General features: G+C 37.1%; 1 protein-coding gene across 1 annotated transcript; it reads right to left on the bottom strand.

The window, feature by feature from the left end:
• Window positions 1-20322: 20322 nt before the first annotated feature.
• On the bottom strand, window positions 20323-21183 carry LOC121381458 (uncharacterized protein K02A2.6-like). Its single transcript, XM_041510775.1, has one exon. The coding sequence runs from the start codon at window positions 21181-21183 to the stop codon at window positions 20323-20325; it is 861 nt and encodes a 286-aa protein (XP_041366709.1).
• Between the last annotated feature and the right edge of the window lie 5716 nt (window positions 21184-26899).

Below are 26899 nucleotides of genomic sequence, written 5' to 3'. Positions count from 1 at the left end.
CAGTGTAAAGAACTGAAAAATACAAATATCACAGATAGATAAAATTAAATTTTAGAATAAAAGTCAGTATCACGGAAACATTGTAATACAAGTTGTGGATGGAATCGAAAGGATTCCATCATATTTATTGATCAACTATATCCTTTTTTCTAGTAGTTTCTTTGTTATGATAGAACTCCACCAAAATGTCATGCCAGTACCGGCTCCAACCCAGAGTGGGTGCACCTCTAGGCTCAATGGGTAGGTGTAAAGCCACATACACCGAAATTCACTCACTTCACGGGTGCGATTATGGGTGCGTCTCCCGAATGTATGACCCCCACATGGGGCGATGATTACCCGGAAGACACTGACAGTGCACACAAGATAAACGAATGGGTCAAGTAGGTATGACCACTGTTGGGTGTCAAACTATGGTAAATCCAAACATGAAATGATAGGGTTAGTTATTGACGAGCAGAACCTTTTAGGAGACCCCGAAGTGCACTTATACCTATTATTGTAAGACAATGTATTGCATGTAATTGGATACTTTATATGATTGCAGCAGAACAGTCAGCGAGTGTTCAGAAGTAATGGAGTATATTTCTCAAAAGAAAACTCGGGTAATATATACCTAAGGGAATATTATATACCCTTTGTGTAAACTGTATGTATATAAAGAATAATACATGAGTGTCCGCTAGATACAATTTATCTCACAACGAGGTGTTTTAAAATGTATCTTACCCCTGCGCGTGCTGTAACCTCACCGTGGTGCAGGGGTGTAACATTCTCTTTGAGAATGGCCAATACAGCACAATTGAAATTTAGAGTAAAAGTCAGTATCTATCTGTGATATTTGTATTTTTGCAGTTCTTTACACTGTTTTTATTTAAATCTTGAATTGTTATATTGATATTGATCATCACTTTATTTGTTTGCATTACCACAGTTTGACATCCAATAGCCGATGTATTTTTCGTACTGGGGTGTCGTTAAACATTCATTCATTATAACAAGCGAGTTTGACACGTCTTTAAACAACAAGTTGTGAGATAAATGGTATCCAACGAACACGAATATATTATTCTATTTCTTACATATCCTCAAAAACCAGGTTTTAAGGACATTTTAACATTTTTTGTCCGTGCGTTCATACAAAATGTCGATAATCGTACGTCGAGTATTAGATATGTGGGTTCAGGTAGCAGTATACACTTAGCTACCTTGTGTACCTGGGGAAAGAGTTCGCGTGTTGGTTTTGCACAGATCCATGTTTCAAGGCTAATTATTTGCAATAGGAAGAAAATTCGTAAGCTTAGTGAGAGCCAAGGTTAAAAATGACCATTACTTTGGCACCAGCAGTGCAAACGGTATAGCTGTAATGAGGCTTGGTAATCAAGCATCGGGTTTTTCTTGTGACAAAAGTTGGGCGTGATCATCTTGGGTAGTTTTCAAAGAAGCTGATTTTGTGAAAAGGTTAATAGCTAAACCTTTATTAGTACCCTACCGTTCCAACCGGAGAGGACTATAGATTTCATCTCCGTCCTTCTGTATGTCTGTTCGTCTACCCGTCCGTCTGTACCACATACGTTTTCCGGATGTTTTTTCAAGAAGGCTTTGAGATATTGAGCTGAAAGTTTGTGTATGGCTTTATCATGTACTGTTATAGATCACGTTTGACTTTCATGGAAATTTATCCATTGTTCATAAACATATGTGTGATATTCGCTAACTCCCGCGTGGGTGTGGTTTGTATTGGTGTAAACTGTCAAAAATGCACCCAAAAATCATTCAGTTTGGACACATTATGATGAAAGTAACACAAACATTTAACTACAAATATTTAAAATAAGTCATCATTATAATTATGACCCTTTTTGTAATTTCCTTTAACCTAAAAATACCTGTATGTTTCTATATTTTTAAACCATAGGTGGGCATCCAGGATGCCATGGACTGGTATGCATAAATCTCTGCTGAAGATTCACAAATAACTGTAGTCTTCTACCTCAGGGAGGGGGCACTTTAGTACAAACCCGCCCTGTACTGCGAAGTGACCAGATATTGCACTGTTTAACGAATGTATATAATAATGTCTGTAAATAGACTTACTGGAACTATGTACATGCAGTCTTCGCTGGCGGTGTTACCGTCACAACCTGTCCACGGATATTTCCCTGACAACGTGCACAGCTTACTACCTCCGCTAGAACAGAGATTGGCTGACTTGCACGAATTCTCATTGACACACCTGACAGCACACTGGTTCACGGATGAAACCTGGAGACAAATATTCACTTAGCACGAACAAACAAGATGCACATTAACTGTCAGACATACAGTGTTTCTGACTTCAATTTAAAATAAATAAATAAATAGCCAAACATATTCAAATTACTTCAATAGTGGAATGTCACAGGGAGAAGGTAATACAATTATAGTTATGGTTATATTCAAAAATTTAATTCTGAAACGAAAACAAACATGGTTCTTCCTTGATCTTAGAAATAAATAAAATAAATCAATAATATAAATAATGTCTTATAAATGAACATAATTTGGTTGGTAGTTGCCTTTCCTTGATGCTGTATTATACATGAAATGCCGTCTATCACCGTTGCGTATTATCGTTTATTATCCACATGGTTCAACATAACCGAGTTAATAATAATCATACAAGCACACGTGTAATAACAAGTGTAATTTTGGAAAGCAACGTCATATCATGACGTTGCTTCTCCAGTCCTAGCTCAGACTGTACACTTGAAATATATATCATTTCGTCGTCTCCTTCTAGTTGTTGGCTGAAACATTTTGAGTTGGGTCTTGTTATTCATAATATGGATAATTGCTCGGGCAATACAAAAATCCTGACACACTTTTCGTAAAATCAGTACGACACACAAGCTCGTATAATAATCTCTATACACACTATATCGCGAGCTCTGAAGCGAGAGTGAAATAAAATACCAACACATCGAGGTAAGTTATTTGCCGTTTTCTTTGAGATAGTTGGCCAGTTTATGTTGGCCAGTGTTATGCGATTACTAGCTACATACTTTGCTAATCAATGCACTCGTCAGAAGGCTATTTGACAAGATAAATGCTGCGTCACACACAAATTATAACGATGTTCATTAGCAGTTTCCACAAAAAGGTCAATTATTTAACCAATTCTAGCGACATGAATCCAATACATTAGATTTAAATGATCCTTACATATATCAAACATACTCAATGGATGTTTAACGACACACCAGCACAAAATACTCACCAACTATTACAAGTATATGAATATCATTATTTACTGTCAGTGGTAGTCCTGCTAAAAGCGATGCAGGAAACAGGTGGTCTTGTGTCGTGCCCGCATTGGCCATACCATATTTGACATTCTTTATTTCGAGGAATGATCCTCCTCAGTGTGAGGACTGTAGTGTATCCTGACTACGTCAGCTCTTTGTGTACTGTAGTCATCGAAAATATATTTAGTAAAAAAGTGTGATGGAATCTTTTACATTCAACACAGAACTAATTCTGAAGTTTTAAAAACCTTTTGATTTCTGTGTTTCACGAAGAATGGCAAAAGAACAGTGTCAAATGCACTAAACAAATGTGAATTATTTACAGTAATCACCAAGTGTACCTCTGTGTAAAACGTTTAAGGCAACAGTGTAAGATATATGTTATGACACGACGATATGATACATGTTGGATATCTGATTGGCTTCTTACGTATCAATGTAAACCAACCACTTCGATTAAGGCTAAACACGTCGATTTTTTATTGTCAGATGATGTACAGGTCAACAGTGTATATTACGTAAACGCGAGCGCCGAATATAATTTGGTTCAAAATACGTTTTAATTTCTCTTAAAGTGACATTCCTGAGTTTGCTGCAATTTTAAAGATGTTATCAACTAAAGTAGTGTCGGAAATAGAATTAAAATGATTTTCGTCAATTATTTCTTTGATATTAAACTGACAAGTAAATATTTTGTAAATACCTATTTAATGATAATCTACCTAATTTAGCATTTATTTGTTTGGGCTATCATTGATGTACAAGGTTGTGTTCACTCTTGAAATTAAAATAAAGATGTCAGTAAACAGGAGATTTGTGACCTTTATTGGAACAGCCTATAACACATTTTGATGGATATGTGTCAATTTCATTTACCCTTAAACAAACTTTTAATTTAAAACTGCAAGATAACTGATTATTTTGAATTGCAGCATAAATTATTAATTTTGACCAGCATATTTAGTGAATATAAATTCAATATAAATACAGTAGAAATTTACACAATCTTGCCACCACGTAAAGGTGCTATATCAGAAGTTATATGTGAGCATCTGTTTGTGATAAAGATTCTCCAATAAAAATGTATTTTCTACTAGTAGATAAAATCATTTCCTATAATCATTTATGTGCATACAGTTAAAGGTGTAGTCTTTAAAAGTTCAAGCAAAATTTAATAAAAACATGATTTACAATAGCTGTCATTATGCAACTTTGAGATAGCACCTTTAATACCGGAAAATAGATCACAAACTCAAAATGGTTCTTGACAGTTTTGCTCAAAAGTTACTTATAAATGTCTACAAATGTTTAGTTTTGGAGAGTAATAGGGGTAAACCATCATCAGAAACGAACCCTCACATATTGTAACAGCAATGAAATTGACATATGTTGACCAAAGTTTGTTATAGTCTGTTCCAATAAAGTGCACAAATCACCTGTTTACTGACATATTTCTTTTAATTTCAAGAGTAAACACCACCTTGTACATCAATGAGAGTCAAAACAAGTAAATGCTAAATTAGGTAGACTATAATTAAATAGATATTTACAAAATATTTACTTGTCTGTTTAATATGTAAGACATAATCGAAGAAAATCATTTTTATTCTATTTCCGACAGCACTATAACAAAGACTTTTTGACGACTGTAATTACATATCAAATATATTTTTCTGCATAAAATATTAGTGGTTGTATATTAAATATATTAAACGTATTTCTGATCGTTCTAATATTTGTACTAGGTTAAATTTCATTTTATTTCGCAAATATGTTTTCGTACGTACTAAATTATTTAAAGACAAAATCCCGTTTGAGGTTGTTACAAATATTAAGACGACCAGAAACACATTGAAAATACAGACACTGATATTCTAAACAAGAAAATATATGTAATATGTAAGCTTAATCATAGAAATATTTTATTAGTCGGAAACATCTTACAATGCAGCAAACTCAGGGATGTCCCTTTAAACCTGTATTTTAAAGAAAAAAATATACGTCAGAAAAAGAATTCTACACTCGTTTGCATTTCATTTACAATAATTGAATGCTATTCACCTCGCGTTCGCTCCCATTGGCGTAACCAGTATTTTATATTGGTGGGGAACCACAATGTCATGGAGGGTCAACCACATTGTTTTTCAGACTGTCAATAGTGAAGGAAGGAAAGAAATGTTTTATTTAACGACACACTCAACACATTTTATTTACGGTTATATGGCGTCTAACATATAGTTAAGGATCACACAGATGATATGAGATAGAAAACCCGCTGCCGCCACTTCATGCGCTACTGCACCATACCACAGATATGATATTACATACCACGGCCACAGTCGTGGAACACTGGCTGGTATGAAAGATAGCCCACCGACGGGGGTCGGTCGTGCATTAGACGAGCACTGTATCACTGAGCTACGACCCGGCCCCATGCTAATAACGACAAACATAATGTAGTTGGGGAAAAAAAGATGTGTGCTTGGGGAGAGTATAATCCCCCTTCCCCTCCCCAGGCAACGCCAATGTTTGCTCCTTAGGTACGGTTTGAAAGAACTCGGAAGCTAAACGGTATGTAACGATCATTCATGTAGTTTTCTAGGATAGGCCAGTAGTATAATACACGAGTTGACAAAAAAGAAATGTCAGTTTTTAATTAAAATTACTTTATTGAAATCCAACAGTTAAAGCTCCGGTTTCCATGTTATAAAGTCGAATACTAATGCGAAATAAAAGCACAACTGCACCTTTATTACACTTGTCCGTTATCGCTATCAACTGATATCGTCAAAAACCTACTACTCAATTTGCAAGACGCAAAAGTGCAGTTAGGCCTGCATTTTGATTTCGTAATCGATGTTATAACATGGTAACCGGATATTGCAGCCTTAACAAGGACTACATCTTACAATGCAGCAAACTCAGGAATGTCCCTTAAAGCTCTTCCTTTTAACATATTCTAAATGGGAGTCTTTCAAATACAACCCCAGCAAAGTTGGTCTCCTCCTGAATTACAATAGGATTTTTTTCTTACAGAAACAGCTGTTGACCTAAATGGTGACCTTTCTTAAAGTGAGACGATAGCTTACCCGTATGCGCTGGTATTTGTGTTTGTTTTTCTCACTTCGGAGCTCGCAATATCCTGTGTACGATGATAAACGGTATCTATGCTCCTACTCCGTAGAAGCAATTACATATAAAACCCCTACCTCATTTCCTCTCTCTGTTTCTGTCTCCCTCTCTGTATATATATATATACGCACACACGCTATGCCCACTAATATATACACACATTTGTTTACCTCCACACTGTATATGAACTTTTCAGTTGTGTTTTGCTTTGGACAGACTTTCATAAACTGTTCCCTGTAGGCTGGTTCATCCAGCTGGGCGTGGTTCACAGCAACCAGAGAAAACATCCACACCAGGTGACAAATCAAAGATGTGAGTGTCATACTCTGAAATAAACCACTGATATAACATTTCTCCTACTACCATTTATGGTAAGTAATCATAAAACATTATAAACTAATTCGTATCAACAGTCGGCTACCAATTTAAGTACAAGTATAATGTATATTGTTTTCAGATTCAGAATTCCAGACTAGAGTATACCAAGACGGACATATGTGACATGCTGGACTCTCTCTGTCTCTCTCTGTCTCTCTGTCTCTCTCTCTCTTTCTCACACACACACACACATGTATATTCTACCAAATATATATATAATATGCCAGTTGTGCTTCACTACTTGCCGATTGCAGGCATATGGATGACTTCTACTTTCCGATAGTCAATTTTCGTTTTGTGTCGAGCAATATACCTTCTGCTCCAGCTTTTGGGCGTCTACTTATCACAACTTCTAAGATACCTTAGGCCATGCTCATTGTATGTAGATTTCGAACAACGCCATATCTTTCTGGCACAGACATTGTCCAATCAGGATTATGTTGTCCAGTTTTATGGTAGAGACCAAGTACTCCCGAGGACATTCAAAACGATTGATGGTAGATATCTGGAGGCTACATCTACTAAATACAACGAATCACTGACCAAAATGATGGCTGGTGGGGTGGGTGGGTTGGGGGGGGGGGGGGTGATTGTTGCACCGGATAATATGGAAGAAAGTACCGTGAGCCAACATAGTCTAAGATTCCAAACCCGCACTTACTGAGCGCGGTAGCCATGCAGAGGAAAGGCTATCAGTAATCAGTATAGGAAAATGGAAAACTCTGATTCCAAACCCGGACAGATGGAGCTCGTCAGCTACGTACATTCGTCCCTCTAGGAGAAGGTTAACTCTGTTTTCAAAACCTGGGCAGCGGATGCCCATCAGCCATGGCTGGCAAATTCCCTACAAGAAGGAAACTCGGACGCGACGCTACCAAAAGAGGTGTAAGGCGCTCCTTGGACCCACTAGCCTACAGGACAGATACAGTTGTCTAGTCTTGGCTTGCAATTCATCTAGGAGAAGGACACTCTAAAATCAAACCTCCCACCGAAGACGGCGTGCATAACCAATGAGTGTAGGGAATCCTTCGAAAAATTGATGCACACGCACCAACAAATCATGGATATGGCTCTATATCAGACAACGTTATGGCGTTACTCCCTTGGAACAGCCCGGGGGTGGGGGGGGGGGGTGCCAGGCCCCATGCCTCGAAGGGGCCTACCCAAGTGGCTGCCGACACTAGAAAGTCTCTCAAAGTGAATGAATGAATGAATGAATGGATGGATGTTTAACGACACCCCAGCACAAAAAATACATCGGCTATTGGGTGTCAAACTATGTAATGGAAAAACAAAGTGATGATCAACATCAATATAAAAATTCAACAGGTAAATAAAAACACAGTGTAAAGGACTGTGTAAAAATACAAATATCACAGATAGATATAATTAAAATTTAGAATAAAACTCAGTATCACGTAAAAATTGCAATAAAAGTTCTGGATGGAATCGAAAGGATTCCATCACAGTTCGTGTTCCAAATATATCTTTTCGAATTTCTTTCAAAAACTAACACTCCACCAAAATGTGACGTACAGTCAGAGTACACTGACAGTGCTCACACTGAGGTGGACGATCTTTCTTTAAGATAAATGAATGGATCAAGTAAGTATGCCCGATGCGGGCACGACACAAGACTATTTTATCCTTTCTGCACTGTCTATAGGAGGACTGGCTTGATGGCATGAAGCTTGTTCGCAACCTCACTGTCCCAATCACGTTGCCAAGTCGAAAAGATAAATTTGTTGATATTATTTTTAAAAACAGTATAAGGCACACCAACCCTGGCATGAGGCAAATCCAAAGCAAACTTGGCAGCTGAATCTGCCTTTTCATTACCCCTGATGCCAACATGGCTGGGCACCCAACAAAATCCAATAACTTTATTGGCAATGGATAAAAAGACACACTTTCGTATCACCATCCCAATTAAGGGGTGTTCCAGCTTCATGTTACGTAAAGCTTGGAGACACGAAAGTGAGTCAGTAAAAATAATAAATTTCGATGCATTAGAATCCTTTATTTCTTTTAAGGCTTTAATGACTGCCCAAACTTCAGCACTAAAGATCGATGTCGAGTCAGGCAGTCGCATGGAAATGATAGTGTCTGATGGAAAGACTGTAGCACAAGCCACAGAATTCCCATCCCGTGATCCATCTGTATACACAGGAATGTAATCACGGTACTTGTCTTGAATTTCCATGAAAAACTGTTTATAAATAACAGCATCTGTGCGATCTTTCTTCAGATGCGCCAGATCAAACACAATTTCAGGTGGTGTAATACACCATGGTGGTAGAACTAAATATGAAGAAGTTTCCAGTGTGTGATAAATCAATGTTGGAAAGTGATAAAAAACTCTTAATGCAAAGACCAAATGTACGAATAGCATTTGGCCTTGCATCAAACAACTTCATATATATGTTGTCAAACACCACATCATGTGTAGGATGTGTTGGTAATGAATTAATCTTGGTGGCATACTGCAGAGAAAGCTTTGCACGTCTAGCACCCAAACAAGGTTCGTGTGCATCAACGTACAAGCTCTCTACAGGAGATGTTCTAAATGCGCCAAGACAATGAATGAATGAATGAATGAATGAATGTTTAACGACACCCCAGCACGAAAAATACATCGCTATTGGGTGTCAAACTATGGTAATGCAAATACATAAAGTGATGATCAACATCAATATAAAAATTCAAGGTTTAAACAAAAACAGTGTAAAGAACTGTGCAAAAATACAAATACAAATATCACAGAATTTTACGGACACCGAATTTTACTCTATACTTCAATTTTGTGCTGTATTGGCCATTCTCAAAGAGAATGTTACACCCTTGCACCACGGTGAAGTTACAGCACACACAGGGGGCGCCAAGACAAAGCCCAAGTCCCTGATGGTGTATAGGATCTAGCATCTGCAAGTAAGACTTGCGTGCCGACCCATACACAATGCATCCATAATCAATTGTTGATCTAACTAAAGATCTATACAGACGGAGCATAACCTTTCGGTCTGCTCCCCATTCCGTATTACCAATAACTTTTAAAATATTGAGAGCTTTCAAGCCCTTCTTTTTAACATATTTGAGATGGGGCACAAAAGATAGCTTCCTGTCAAATATAACCCCTAGAAATTTAGTCTCCTCCACAACTGGAATTGGATTTTTGTCCAAAAACAATTGTGGATCTAAGTGGAGACCTCTTTTCTGGCAGATATGCATACAAACCGTTTTTGCCTTTGAGAATCTAAAGCCATTGTCAGTTGCCCATTGATGAAGTTTATTCAAACAAAGCTGCAACTTACGTTTAATGATACTCATATTGGACGATCTATAGCAAATCTGAAAATCATCGACATATAACGAGCAATCCACACCAGGTGTTAAACACTGGGTAATGTTTTTAATTTTCATAGAAAATAAAGTTACAGACAGGATACTACCTTGAGGCACACCCATCTCCTGTGGGTGAATGTCGGACAAAGTCGACCTCACCCGAACTTTAAAAGATCTATCTTTGTAAAAATTGAGAAATAAAAATAGGAAGTCGACCTCTTAGACCCATGCCATGGAGGTCGTTTAAAATCCCATACTTCCACGTGGTATCGTAAGCTTTCTCCAAATCAAAAAATACTGAAACCAAGTGCTGATTATGGATGAAAGCTTCCCTACAAAACGTTTCAAATCTAACAAGATGATCAACCGTGCTACATCTAGATCTGAACCCACATTGCACGTTAGTGAGCAATTTGTGAGATTCAAGATACCAGAGAAGTCTACGATTGATCCATGGTTTTACAAATGCAACTTGTCAAAGCGATAGGGCGATAACTAGTAGGATTAGTTGGATCCTTACCAGGCTTGGGAATAGGAATGATGATTGCTTTCCTCCAATCAGAAGGAAAGTCTCCAGAAATCCAGATGGTATTAAAAATATTCAAAAGAACCATCAACGACGATTCAGGTAAATGTTTTAAAGGGACATTCCTGAGTTTGCTGCATTGTAAGATGTTTCCTACAAATAAAATATTTCTACGATTAAACTTACATATTAAATATATTTTCTTGTTTAGAACACCAGTGTCTTTATATTCAATGTGTTTCTGGTCGTCTTAATATTTGTAAGAAGTGCAAATTGGATTTTTAAGTGCAAATTTAACCTACTACAAATATTAGAACGATCAGAAACACGTTTAATACACAGTCACTAATATTTTATGCAGAAAAATATATTTTATATGTAATTACAATCGTTGAAAAGTATTTGTTAGTCGATAACATCTTAAAACTTGCAGCAAACTCAGGAATGTCCCTTTAATAACTGATAATGAATTTCATCTGGTCCTACTGAAGTATCATGGGCTCGACGAAGAGTATCCTGCAATTCCTCCATAGAGAAACGCCTGTTGTACACTTCAGCATTTTCAGATGGAAAATTAATGGACTGCTTTTCAGATTTAGTTCGGACAGATGTAAAAGCATCTGTACTGAAAGCAGAAGATGCATTATCATAAAAGTTGTCTGCCAATGCATTGGCAATGTCACGATGAGACGTGACATCCGTGTCTTTGACAGACAAATGATGAACTGTATTACTGGATTCTTTACCGTTGTCTCTCAAAGTGATGCGCTGGAATGCAGAAGGCATCAAGAACAAAAAAAAAAAAAAAAAAAAAAAAAAAACGGAACTACAAGAGTACCTACTCAGAAACGATATTGATATCCTTTGTACACAGGAGACACACCTCACTGAGAACCAAAGATTATTTGTGCGTGGCTACGATCTATACAAGCACGACAGGAAAACAAGGCATAAAGGAGTGCTAACCCTGGTCAGAAATAACATCCCTGCAATGGAAACAAAGAAGTGCGATTAGTTAAATAATAAATTGTTTACCGACTTTTCGGAACATGTTGGATGTATTCATTGGTTTGGGACAACCATGAAGTAACTTTGTCAATTTATTCGGTAAGCGATAATTGGCGAATGCATAAGACACGAGAGTTATGTCCTTTATTTTCGTGTGAAGGTCGTTAGGCCTAGACTATTTTTCATCGATCACAAAGTTTCATAAAAGGTATTTGGTATATATTAGATCCATTTTTACACAGAGTTAGTATCCTTCTTGGAAAATTATCCAATCATCATCTAACTGCCATTTGACAGCTACGTTAGTGGCTTACAACTGCCTCGTACCAATTGTAAATTTTTACTGTAATTTACGACGATAGTAAGCTACGCTGCGTCGTGGAATGGGCTGACGATCGTAGAAAAAATATAAGGTCTTGATGGTAGGTATATACGACAATAGTAGGGCTAAGATAGCTTCGTGGAATGGGGCCCTAGAAGGGATGGAGTCACCAACGAAATGATCCGCCACCTAGGACCACAAGCAAGGCTACTACTCTTAAACCTCATCAACCAATCATGGCAAACGGAAAATTCCTATACAGTGGAAGGAGGCAATAATAACACCCATCCTAAAGAAAAGAAAAGAGAAACAAGACAAAGCAAGCTGCTGACCGATGAACCTACTTAGCTGCCTACGAAAACTAATGGATTGAATGGAACAGAAAACTCTTAAACCACCTAGAATCCAACCAACTACTAACAGCCAAACTAGATTTAGAAAAAACCCAGAAACAACACTGACCAATTAGTCTACCTCGCGCAGGAAATAGAAAATGCTTTCCAAGAAAAGAACAAAGTATTGGCTGTCTTCGTCGACTTAACTTAAGCATTTGACAAGGTCTGGAAAAAAGGGCTACTTCTGAAACTCACAGAGAATGGGGTCAACGGCACTATGTACTACTGGATCAGGAACTACTTGTCTCAAAGAACGACTCGAGTCAGGATGGAAGGGAAAACAAGCCACCTTGTGAAGTTTAATTAAGGTGTCCCACAGGGAGGTGACATCTTCTCAACACTATTTCTCGTGTTCATCAATGACATCATGAAAAATGTCCCACAGCACATCTCACGAGCTCTTCACGCAAATGACATGATCATATGGCATGTAGCGGAAAGTATCAACATAGCAACAATTCGCATGCAGACCACCTTTGACCATATTAGCCAGTGGGACAATGATTGTGGATTAGAAGTAAATGCAAACAAGACTGTCCACATGCTTCTCACTGTCCAACATGCGGGAAATCTTCCATCTATACATGAATAGAAGAGAATTGCCACAGGGAGACACCCCCACGTACCTGGGAATCACCCTGGAGGTAGTACTAAACCAAATAACTTCCGGCTGGGTCAAAGTTCGAGGTGCACCCAACTTTTGATAGAGAAGTGAACACCACAAGTCCTGTGATTGGTTATAAATGTGAGTGTGTTGGTTGTAAAAAATAATAGTTTCATCTGGATAAAAAAAAATTGCAATTTTATTTCATCTAGTACCAATGTGTCAAGTAGCCTTGTGCTTGAAACATGTATGGGGTACCTGTAAAAAAAAAAGTACTAGAATTTTGTGCGAAACTAGGGTAGTCATAGACGCTACCCGTTATCTCAGAAACGAGCAGCTTGACCCCCATTTTTTTCTGATTCACTTTAAGTGTAAGGGGTGGTAGTATTTATATCCGTGGCGTTTATGTCGGTTGATACGTTGCAGGTAGGAGTTTTAGCCACATATGTTACTATTGTCGTCTATGGGATTTGATTTGGTAGTATACACCCTATAGCACATATTCAGTGCATAATAACAAATATTATGATTTTGTCATTTTATTTAATTAAGCTATATGGTTGATTAATTAGCCATCACTCGATCATGCAAGTTCACAATGACCTTAACCGTGACAATAATCTCTGTACATGGCTCTGAATGGAGTTTGAATCAAAGTTAGCACTGAAGAAAAGTTGGTTTTGGCCTATAATTCACACTGTAAAGATTTCAATAATTTCTTTATACATGGTATTTGACTTACCATATACAACTGCTCTTAAATATGGTATTATATAATATAAGCAACCTGAACTAAGATTTTAATAGCAATTTATTTTTATATTAAAAATAGCATGTGCCAATAGTGGGTTAATGTCTTTAGTTTCCATTAACATTGTTAATTTTTTATGTATGAAATTCTGAAAACTCAAATTTGTAAAGAAGTTGATTTTTATTGTCATTTTGACATATTTATAGGGTGCTAAGTTATATTTTAGACAAATTTGTAGTTTTATGCAAAATTGAAAGTAAATTTGAAGAAAAACTTTACCAAAAACATAATTAAATCTGTTGTCACTATTGTGCCGTCTGTTCTTATTTGTACATAACAATAAGGTTGTTAAACATATACTTAGATCTCCAGATACATTTTTTTCTTAATAATCAATTAGTTAGCTCTCATGAAAAACATTTTGAGTTTATACTAGATTCAGAACCAATTTTTTCAGATTTGATTATCTGCCTTGGATTAAGTTGGTAATTTATTTTATTGTTAAAGCTGTATTACCTAATGTTACTGGCTAAATAAAATGCTGGATTACAGATTGTAGGAATACATCTAATGTACATATTGTATTCATCTGGATTAGAAAATAATGCAAGAAAATAGATGTTCGGGTAATTTTGTCATTTTAAAATAGTTTTTTTCAGTAATTAATCAAAAATGAATGTGTTAAAGCTGCATGATTATTCCAGATATCACACCTATTAAAACCTCCAACTACAGTAGGCTATAAATAAAATATAGTCAGGAATATTGGTGGCTGCCAATAGTTTTGATGGTTCATTATGAAAATCAGCATGGCCGATGGATTTGAAATTCCCACACCTGGTAACTTGAAGACACCCACACCCAGCATACAGGATTTCCTCCCAACACTAATGTTCAGGACATTAAGTCATTATTTCATACAGGTACAGTCATGTTTGTGTTTCCTTCCTCAGACAGTGTATTTTTTTAATACTGATATTTCTTTGATGTGCCTGTTAAAGGAGAGGACAATTAAGGCATTTGGCCTGGTATGCATATTCAACGATATATAATGCACATTATTGCTTAATATCAACACGTATAATCGTATAGTTAATTAATAAAACGGTTAAATGTGACGACTATTATATATAACGGGCGCAGCCATTTTGTACTATCTCAGTGAGTACGCCCTCTGGCGAGCTGGTGGTTACGTAATACTTAACGCGTCACGTCAGGAATGAGCCTTAGAACTAAAAAACACAATCTACCTGGTTTTTGCGGGATGATAAATAGGCATACATTGCAATGTTCTGTAATAATACACATCCCAGTAAGCCAACAGTAAGTATATCCAGCACTATATATATTATTTTTCAATACAAAATAAAATACCATTGTCAAAGTAGCTACACAACAAGTCGAAACAATTAACAATGTTTTGCCCATGCATTAACCTACGTACTGAAATGATACACGGAGTGTTTTCTTAGTTAATTGGTCTATGCTGTTAGTTGCTTCTACCTTTGATTCCTGATTGGCAGGTGTGTATTTGATTGGTAACCAGACGAGCCAATTAATTGACGCTGTCTAGACACAAAAATACATACCGGTATTGTGGAATATTACCTGTCGCCCCTAAAATTGTAATGGACATGGTTTATTACTGTAAATAGTTCTGTAAAACTATTGATTAAGTAGATTTTTCCATCTAAAAACACAGAACTGACCAATTACGTAGTCCCAAAGAAAAGAAAATTATCACTTGGATATTGTGGGTTGTCGTTTTTGCTCCAACGTAGCATATCAATAGGCGTAATAGTGTAAATGTTTCCTTTGGATTATTAAACAGAGAAAAACACTATAACCCCATTTTTTTTCCGTTAATGCAACTTGAACTATATTTAGTTAAACAGTTTATTATATTATTACGTCATTTATGCTGTTTTACAAGTCAGGTTGATCAAAGAGAAGCGCCTTGTCGAAAATTACTGCTTTTGTTTACACTGTACATACAGGAGATGGTCAGGAGCTGACGTCACTTCGCCCCAAGCTATCCCACCGGACGTCACAAAAACAAACAAAATGGCTGCCCCCAGTTAGCAGGAATAATCATGTTTTTTTATTAACTCTAAAATTACGCGTTTTTCATTTGCTAAAGTGTCAGTATGTGTTGGTGGTCCGGGTGTGCATCTTTCCAACACATAAGGCTCTTGTTGGAGTTGACCCTACCTTTAAGGTTTTCATAATCTAGGGGTCAATCAAGTGCATGTGTTTTAATGGAATTCTTTAAAGGGGTAGAGGTACTCTGACTATCTTTGTTGTCTCTACATATATACCTGAGTACACACACCCAACTGAAAGTAAATATCTTCAGGAGTTTTATTTAAAACATTTTGTTGTTTAATATGACATATTGCATTTGTACAAAACTATATGCAATATATATGCTTTTTGAGGTGTACATTATATTAGGTTGCACTGTAGAAACAACAGTTTCAGTGAGGTTGTCAGTTTATGTCAGAATACACCAGATCCTGGTTGTCATAAAGACACATAGCTGGACACTTTTTAAAAAATGTATGTTATCAGTATAGGTAGTACTAAACCAAATAACTTCCGGCTGGGTCAAAGTTCGAGGTGCACCCAATTTTTGATAGAGAAGTGAACACCACAAGTCCTGTGATTGGTTATAAATGTGAGTGTGTTGGTTGTAAAAAATAATAGTTTCATCTGGGTAAAAAAAATGTGCAATTTTATTTCATCTAGTACGAATGTGTCGAGTAGCCTTGTGCTTGAAACATGTATGGGGTACCCGTAAAAAAAAGTACTCGAATTTTGTGCGAAACTAGGGTAGTCATAGACGCTACCCGTTATCTCAGAAACGAGCAACTTGACCCCCATTTTTTTCTGATTCACATTAAGTGTAAGGTGTGGTAGTATTTATATCCGTGGTGTTTATGTCGGTTGATACGTTGCAGGTAGGAGTTTTAGCCACATATGTTACTATTGTCGTCTATGGGATTTGATTTGGTAGTATACACCCTGGACCGAAGACTGACCTGGAGTAAGCACATCCAAAAGGCAGAGGAACATGCTATCCGAAGACTGTCTTCAATGAAGAAACTGGCAGGCACTAGCTGGGTAGCTAACAGCCGCATTCTCCAGACACTCTACACTGGATCAGTCCGCCCCGTAATGGAGTATGGAATACCAGCACTGGCTACAGCTTCCAAATCAAACACCAACAAATTGGACAGGGTAGAAAGTAGAGGCCTACGCATTATCACCGCAGCTATGAAGACAACACCCATCAGTGAGATGGAAAAGGTGATGGGCATCAAACCTCTCACAGAGAGAAGAAAGGAAGAGCTTCTGATCCACCCGGAAAAGTTGAAGTGACTACCTTCTCATTCAGCCTGCGAAAGAATCACACAGCCAACAAAGAACAGGTTAAAAAGACAAAGCTTCAACCATGTCCTAAAGGCATTGAGCAGTCAGCACAAGGACATCACCACAAACATCTCAACCGAAATAGAACACCTGACTGACACAGACAACATGAATAGCTGCCTGACAGACATCCGTATCTCCACTACAATCCCAGGCATAGAGAGAAATGAAAACCTGTCTCCCCAAGAACAAAAGGCCGTAACGCAAGAGATGCTTGACGAGGAATACAACACAACCCAGTGGAGACATGTTCACACGGACGGCTCTTCCGAACAGGCAATCAAAAATGGAGGCAGTGGAATATATCTACAACTCCCAACCGGGGAAAATATATCCATATCCCTGCGTGTTGGAAAGCTCTCCACCAACTACAGTGCTGAACAGATCGCCCTACTTGAAGCTGTCACCATATGTAGTACCCTCGCAGGACTCGACATACATCTCGTCTTCCTAACTGATTGCAGATCTGTACTGGAAACTGTCATATCACCAGCAACAACCAACACAAGTGGCACACTACAGAGAGCACTCTCCAACAGACTGTCCAAGGCTGGAAGTAAAAAGCAGCAATTCCGGCACCTTATCTCCTACCCAGAAGCAAAAACACTCATCCAATACAAGCTTCGACAAGAATGGTGTCACCGACATAACATCACGGGGTAGGACGCAAGCCTTTTGGACCTGGAGAGATAGCAACAAACAATCATCTTTCGACTCGGAACCGGCTATTTGCATCGCCTCAAAATTCCACCATCCATGCAATGTCCCTGTGGCACAGGAACACAAGATCCAGAGCACATACTACAAGAGTGTCCACATACATCACCGAGAGAACAAGCTCTTGGCAACCAAATGTGAACTGATCAACACCACACAGGTCATCAGGAACATACAAATCCTGATCTAAATTAAGAGCCGTAACCAACAGTGTCTGACCCCTGCTCGTGCTGTAACCTCACCGTGGTGCAGGGGTGTAACATTATCTTTGAGAATGGCCGATACAACACAAATTCCCTTGTTTTCTTTGGGATACAATTAAAATTTTGAATAAAAGCAGTATCTATCTGTGATATTTGTATTTTTGCACAGTCCTTTACACCGTGTTTTAATTTAAATCTTGAATTTTTATATTCATGTTGATCATCACTTTATTTGTTTGCATTACCATAGCCGATGTATTTTTCGTGCTGGGGTGTCGTTAAACATTCATTCATTCATTCAACAGTGTTTGAACGCAGAAGAAGAAGTTCTCCGAGATAAAAATACACTGGAACAGTTTCCAATATGGGGGTCAGTAAATTGAGTAAAACCACTTCTACTAATTCAACTATTTTTTGTTTGATGATTGTGGGACGTTATTTAAACATCAATGCTGAGCCGTAACATTTGGAAACCTTTATTTGCCGACAGCAACAGATTCACGTATGATATGTCGGCGTACCACAAACATATTTTGGAATTATCGTAACAGAATTAACGGAAAGACAATGCAATTAACGTTAACTAAATAATGACGTAACGGAATTACCATGACGTCATAAACGTAAACAAAGACGTGCATGTATAAAAAAAACACAACTTATATATACAATACATAAATGTAAAGTTTGGCCTAACAATGATGATGACGAGGAGGATCTAGGGAATGATGACAGGTTGGAAAATATTTGTTTCAACTGTTAGACATTTTTTAAAGAAATAAAATGCAGAGCAACTAGGTTTGCTGAAGACGTAGTTGAAATCATGGTACCTATGTCCCTTGTAATGATAATGATTGTATTTCATGCTTTTCTGAACTATTTTGGTGCTGCTTCTTGGGACCTATGAATAAAAATTACGCAGCGAAACTTACATCAAATTCGAAACTTGTAACTGAATTTTAAAAATTATTTGTTTTTTAACTTGTCAACTAATAGACATAAAGGCCGTGCAAAATAAAATTTTCATCATTTGCTGCCTTGTTGTTTCGGATTCGTTCCACCAGCCGAGGTTGTGTGGAATTTCAGAACGGGAACACGATCTCACCTCTTTGAAACGTTTAGGAATACGTTCCCTGGACCAGAACAGTTTCGAAAATACGCGTAAAAGAGCGTTCTATGACGACACTATTCTCATATTGTCTGATGAATTTAGTCATCGAGCCAAAACCCAAAACATTAGCAACTATTCAGCAGCAATGGACATAGTATTCATTTATCCAATGGCATCACAACACATAGCACGGCACAAAAGGTACAGCCCAGAGAGTTTGCTCTAGCACCCACAATCCATCAGGCAAATAAAAGAAACACTAAAACCAAAGATCAGCTTTACTTACCTCTTAATGAAAGCCTACCTAATATGTATGAGACCGTGATAAACTGATTATTGTAGACGTTACGATAGGTGTGCCATTTAAATAGTAGTTACTAAATAACGATCCTCTTCAGATCAATAGGTACTGTACACGACATATAAATAGAATAACACGTATTGAAATTGTCGTGTAGGGTGGATACCACGGACATAAATATAGAAAATAGCAACATTACATAGGTCGGGAAAACTGATGTGGTATATTTTATGTATTGGTTAACTCTGGTTAACGATCTTAATAGATCTGTTTATGAAGACAACACTTCAAACATAGCGCTTGCATGTACAACACTTTTATTCCGGAAATACCCGAACGACCAAACTAAAGGTCTCACACCAGAATAAACATATTCACTAGCAGGTCTCACTCAACAATTAAAAGTCAATACATAACATTCCTCCCACTAAGATTTATAAAGTTCAATGTTCAGTTTTTAATGTTTAGTCACCTGTAATTAAATTTCAATGAATTAAAACAAAATGATAAATGTAAACATATGTATAACAAAAACCTCCTGGTTCTGTGTGAACTGCGCAGGGATTATTGTGCCCTAACACAGTGATGTGACATGAAAGTTACAAATTTAACTTGTCTGGCTTCTTTCATTCCCTTCTGGGATATCTAAATGCACAGTTTGCTGTATTCTGCTGTGAGGTTTCTGTCTCAACATTTGGTCCTGGGATACAGGATTCCTCGTTTTGAGTAGCTATAGGTACAGGAATTTCACAAACTGGATCACCACTGCATTCAGGAGCACTATACAATATATGAGGTAACTGATGGTCTAGGTTACCATTTCTTTCTGGAAATGATGGGCTGAATTTGGTTAGCATGACGTCGCCATATGTTGCGTCCAACATCAACTTGATAGGATATTGGACCAGTTTTTCTACTGATCGTAGCTGGAATCCATTTATTGCTGTTGCGGTAATCCCTAACCATAATAGTTTCGCCGACTTTAAAATCACGCACAGACAACTCCGATCTTTTCATCTGATCTTGAGACTGTTGCACAGTTTTTCTGATATCCGGTTTTAAAGTATCCAGGCGAGTCCTAAGTCTTCTTCCAAACATCAGGACTGATGGTGATTCTCCTGTAGTGGCATAGGGAGTATTTCGATATTGTAACAGGAAGGTATTCAGCTTTTGGTTTAAGTCATTACCATCATTCTTTGCATGTTTAATTGCATTCTTGAAACACTGTACAAACCGTTCTGCCAGACCATTGGTTCTTGGATGGTAGGGTGCCGAAGTTATGTGTTTAATATTGTTTCTCTTCATGAAGGTCTCAAACTCGCTTGAGATGAATTGAGGACCATTATCAGATACTACCTGTTCGGGTAGTCCAAATCGTGCAAATATGTTTCGAAGTGCTATAATTGTTTGTGATGCAAAGGTATTCTTCATGGGAATTATTTCTGGCCATTTGATATGAGCATCTACAACAATCAAAAACATCAACTGCAGGAAAGGCCCAGCAAAGTCTATGTGTATTCGTCGCCAAGGACTTGTTGGCCAATCCCATGGGTGAACTGGAGACGCATTAGGCATTATTTGTGTGTTGGTGCAACCAATATATAACTTGCAGAGTTTCTCAATGTCTGCATCCATTTTGGGCCACCAAACATAACTTCGAGCCAAAGCTTTCATCCTTATTACACAAAAATGCCCTTCGTGAAGTTCTTGGAGAACTTTGTCTTGTAACTTGGAAGGAATTATGACACGGTTCCCCCATATCACACATCCTTGATGACTATGAAGTTCATTATTGCGACATATGTATGGCAAAAGTTTAGGGTCCTCAGTGTCATTCAGACCTGTTGTAATCAGTGCCAGTACAAGTGACTAAACTGGGTCACGAGCGATTTCACGTTTCACTTGTTCACTTGTAACATGCAGAGGCTCAAACTGTGTATTATAGAAAACATTTACTTCATCTTCTGACTCATCAACTTCCTTAGCTTTCAACGGAAGTCTTGAAAGTCCGTCTGCATTTGTATATCCTGTGTTCGCTTGTACTTAATTTCATAGTTCATTCCAGATAAAAAGACTGCATACCTCTCTGCATTCTTGCTGCAGTCGTAGCAGGCAACGATTTCGCTGGGTTTAGGGTGCTGATAAGTGGTTTGTGATCTGTCACCAAGGAGAATTTTCTGCCAAAGAGATACACATAGAATTTCTTAACTCCCCAAACCAGTGACAATGCTTCTTTGTCTATTTGTGAATACATCTTTTCTGCTTTGTTTAATGTTCGTGATGCAACCGTTAGTGGCCTTTCTGTTCTATCCTTCAGTACATGTGAAAGGACTGCCCCGAGTCCATATGGAGATGCATCTGTTGCAAGTCGCAGTGGTACAGAACTAAGTTAGATGTCATCAGTTTCTTAATTTCTGAGAAAGCGTTTTCACAAGTTTGAGTCCACTTCCAACTTTTATTTTGTTGCAGTAAGTCGTACAAAGGGCTTACAATAGTTGCCGTGTTTGGAATGAATCGGTGGTAATAGTTTACCAGCCCAAGGAATGAACGTAACTGTGAGACATTCTCTGGTGTTGGAGCTTGCAGAACTGCTTCAACCTTATCAGCCGACTTGTGAAGTCCATTCTTGTCGATGCGGTGACCACAATATGTGATTTCATCTTTGAAAAAAATCACATTTCTCCAAGTTTGCCTTCAATCCATATTGTTCTAGTCTTTGTAAAACAGAGCTCAGGTTGTTAAGGTGTTCCTCGTCTGTATGTCCTGTGATAATCATGTCATCAAGAATATATGAATAGTTTTTGATATTTTGCAAACATTTATCAATGGTGCGTTGCCATAACGCAGGAGCTGAAGCAATTCCAAAGGGAAGACGATTATATCTGTATAATCCCTTATGTGTATTGATAACCAGTATCTTCTTGGATTCTTCATTCATTTCCCTCTGGAAATAAGCTTGTGTTAAATCAATTTTGGAGAATTTGATACCACCTGCAAGTGATGCAAAGATATCCTCTATCTTTGGCAAAGGGTACTGCTCCACTTTCATGATGGGGTTTAATGTGGCCTTGAAGTCACCACATATTTGCACAACTCCATTTGCTTTTATGACCGGTACAATGGGTTCAGTCTTGGACTTCAATGCATATGGAACAGGTCTAGCTTTCAAAAACTTCCCGCTAAGCTGAATCATCAACATGAAGATATCCCTGAATATTTTTCAGGTGTCCAATTCCTTTTTCAAATACAGACTTGTGTTTACACAACAGAGAATCCAGTGTTAGGTTTGACTCAGAATCAACTGCTTTGGCATATATTAGTTTAACCTTGTCCCAGTTAAGTTTAATGGATTTTACCAATCTCTGCCAAAGAGGGCAGGACCATTGAGGAGTATTACATAGAGATCCAAAACTTTCATTTGTTCGACAATGTTTACTCTGACCTGGAGTAGACCAACTGGTTTTATTATTTCGCCAGAGTATGTCTGGATGCAAATGTTTGTTTCTTGAAGTTTGATGTGTTTCAATTTCATGCGATACAGTTTCTCTGGAAGATATTGATGCTCCTATGTCAAGTTCCATATTGATTGGAATACCCCCAATCTCAGACGTGAGTATTATTGGGTTTACCTTGTCACCAAGTTTGTGTATGTGATACAGTAATTCTTGGTGATCTAAATCTGAACCAGATTCTGAAGATTTATCATCAAGATATTTAACCTTGTCTATAGGCTTTCTGCGACATCTCTTCCCCCTCTGTTTTGTTTTATGCATGCTCTCTCCAGATGTCCTTTCATTTTGCAAAAGTCACATACATAGTCTATGTATGGGCAAGTGTGTGATGTGTGATCGCCATTGCACCGAATACAATGATTTTGTGTGTTTAACTCATTCCTGTTTTTGTCATATCCATTTTTCTCAAAATGTTTTTATTTGGGTTTTGTGGTATTTTTAAATTGTACTTTATTTATACCTTGTGTATGTGACGACTTTGATTGAGTTTGAAGTTATCTAGCATCTTTGGAGGCTGCCTCCATTGCAAAAGCAATTTTAATGAAGTTGTCAAGTGTCAGTTTTTCCTCAGGTTCAGCCAATAACCTTCTTTGGATATGTTCAAAATCTTCCTTCAACCCACACACCATACGGTCCCGTAAAGCATCTTGTAAATCATGAAATTTACAGTCTTTTGCCAATTTTCTTAATTCGACTACAAATGTCATAACACTTTCCCCTTCATGTTGGAATCGCGTGTAAATTCGGAAGCGTTCAACAATCAAAGACAGTCGGGGGTTGAAATGTCTTTCAAGTTTGTCAACAATGGTGTTGTAGGTTTGTGTACATACCTTCACAGGAGCAAACAAATTTTTCAAAAGTTCGTATGTTTTGGGGCCTATCAAGCTCAATAAGCAGGGTACTTTCTTGTCGTCGAGTACCTCGTTGGCTTCGAAATAAATTCGCTAAGCGTTCGGTGTACGATTCCCAACTTTCGCCGGAATCGTCGAAAAGTTCAATACGACCGATACCAATGGTCGCCAATTTTATGTATTGGTTAACTCTGGTTAACGATCTTAATAGATCTGTTTATGAAGACAACACTTCAAAAATGACGCTTGCATGTACAACACTTTTATTCCGGAAATACCCGAACGACCAAACTAAAGGTCTCACACCACAATAAACATATTCACTAGCAGGTCTCACTCAACAATTAAAAGTCAAAACATAACAGTATATATTTTGAAATGATGCATAACCACCTTTTAATAAATCCTTGTTCCTTTTGTATAAATGAATACTCTCAATTGTACATAAACGTCTCACCATTTTTGAACATGTGAAGCTTGTGTCCATTTGACATATCTCAAAAATGTATTTGGAAATATTGCCATAAGGTACATTATTTAAAAATAAATCTGAATGGCACAATCGTCTCTGCACTAACTGCACAAAGCAGAGTTGAAAGGATGCTTTAGGCAAAACAAAAGTGACTGTTTGTATGTTCCACTATCAGGTACTCGTCTCTGGGAGATCCGTAACAGTATGTTTGACCTCTTACATCACCTGTAAGAGGACAGCCAGGACTAGCTTGGAAAACTCAAAGTGTTAAAGGGACATTCCTGAGCTTGCTGCAATTTTTAAGATGATATCAACTAACAGACACATTTTAACGATTGTAATTACATATAAAATATATTGTTTTTCTGCATAAAATATTAGTAGCTGTATATTAAACGTGTTTCTGATCGTCCTAATATTTGTAATAGGTTAAATATAATTTTATTTCACAAAATATATTTTTTGTATGTACGTAATTAATTGAAGACAAAATCCAGTTTGGGTTTCTTACAAATATTAACGTCATTGTAATGTGATCCACCATTACATCCAAGGTTATAATGGGGTATATCCCAAATGTTGTAAATGTAACTATATATGAACTGATTGTGTATACACAAGTATCCCACAGATATAAAAGGGTGAAATAAATGTGATAACAAAAACAACATGCATTAAATTGACAAAGATTACCAGCAAATGTAAAGTACGGGGGTGTCAAGATAGCAATAACCATGAACAATAAACGCAAGATTGAGTGTGATCCAAGAGCCCTCTGGAGATCCAACAACAACAGCTGAGCAATGAAAGCGTTAAAATACCATCCATAAATTAGTAATACCAATTTAAAACATGGTACCCTTTGTTAAAAATAAGCCATTTTATTTAAGGGACTACTTTCGCCACCAATGTATGGTGTAGCATATTTTAAAGATGTTATCGACTAACGGAGACTTTTTAACGATTGTAATTACATATCAAATATATTTTCCTGCATAATATATTAGTGGCTGTATATTAAACGTGTTTCTGATCGTTCTAATATTTGTACAAGATTAAATTTCATTTTATTTCCTAAAATATATTTTATATTCTAAACAAGAAACTATATTTAATATGTAAGTTTAGTCGTAGACATATTTTATTAGTCGGAAACATCTTACAATGCAGAAAACTCAGGAATGCCCTTTAAAACACATACTTTTTATAATAGGTATTTGTAAAACCTTTTTAAAAAATCACAATACATATTTTAACTATTGTATTAAAATAACAATTGTTATTAACTTTATAAACGACTAAAAATCATGCTTGACAACGAACACGGACAACACACGTGATTTTGAGCATACGTCAAATCGTTATTTGGACATATTATTAAAGACAATCGGCCTATCGATCGCACGCCAAAATGGGACATCATCTCTGGCACACTTGTTATTAATAGAATTTTTATGTTTCAATGCAGTTTATGACTTTATTTGATACTTAAAGAAACCCTCTATAAATAGTTAACCAAAAGAGCCGAAGAACACCGGAACCGGAAATTGTAGTGCAAACATATAGTTCTTTGTAAATCTATCCATCAATATAGTCACTGTGTGTGTTTAATAATTTTTTAGTACATATTTATATTTTTATTAGCGCCTTTAATTGGGTTATTGGAATTAATCATTAAATGATGTCCATTTACAACAGTTATATAAGTGGAGTAAGAATACAACTATAATGTGAAGGTCACATCGATGAACATCGAAGTAAACACACTTTTTGGCCTACTTCATCAAATAATTATTTGTAATCGTACAGTTAGTTCTTTCATCGTACAGTAAAGTACGCTTATAACGAACTGCAAGGGACCAGCTTCATTGGTTCGTTATAACAGTAGTTCGTTGTACACATTTGCATAAGTTGGTAATTTTTATTCCGAAAGTCGGCCATTTTGAATTTTGAACTCAATATAATAGTAAAAAAAATAAAAAATGCCTTGGTGATTATAAGACATTTATAAAAAATATATCATTTATTACAATCAATAAATACAACAAAACATTACTGAAAGATGTTTTCGTGTCCGTCATGATTGCATACTGAACGAAAAACTGACACGGATTTATAACAAACAAAGAGAATCCCATTAATTACCGCTGATTAATATCATTGTATATATATATTGAGTTGAACGTGTCAGACTGTTTTTGGAGTACGGTTGATCTCACGGCTCAGCTGTCCGTTAACACTGATTGCTTTGATACGTAACGGTTCCGGTATAATTAGTGACTTAATCCCTTAATTGATACCTGTTCCCAAGTCCAGACAAACAAAAGTTATTTAGGCTGTTGTTTTAGTGCGGTCGTGCGGTCGATCCCACGGCTTTGCAGCGTTTTACACTGATTGGTTTGATACGTAATGCTTCCGGTATTCACGGTTCGTTATGTAAACACTTATTTACACTGGAATTAACTATTTGGGACCACAAAATTGGTTCGTTTTAACAGTTAATTCGCTATACATAGTTCGTTCTATACATTAAAATGTATTACTAATATATAGGG

Source organism: Gigantopelta aegis, chromosome 9 (assembly GCF_016097555.1).
Source record: "Gigantopelta aegis isolate Gae_Host chromosome 9, Gae_host_genome, whole genome shotgun sequence".
Classification (NCBI taxonomy): Eukaryota; Metazoa; Mollusca; class Gastropoda; order Neomphalida; family Peltospiridae; genus Gigantopelta; species Gigantopelta aegis.
This window is presented reverse-complemented; position numbering and strand designations above follow the sequence as displayed.

Excerpts from the sequence above, each read along its gene's own strand:
- LOC121381458 (XM_041510775.1), bottom strand. The coding sequence starts at position 21,183 with ATGAAAGCTTTGGCTCGAAGTTATGTTTGGTGGCCCAAAATGGATGCA.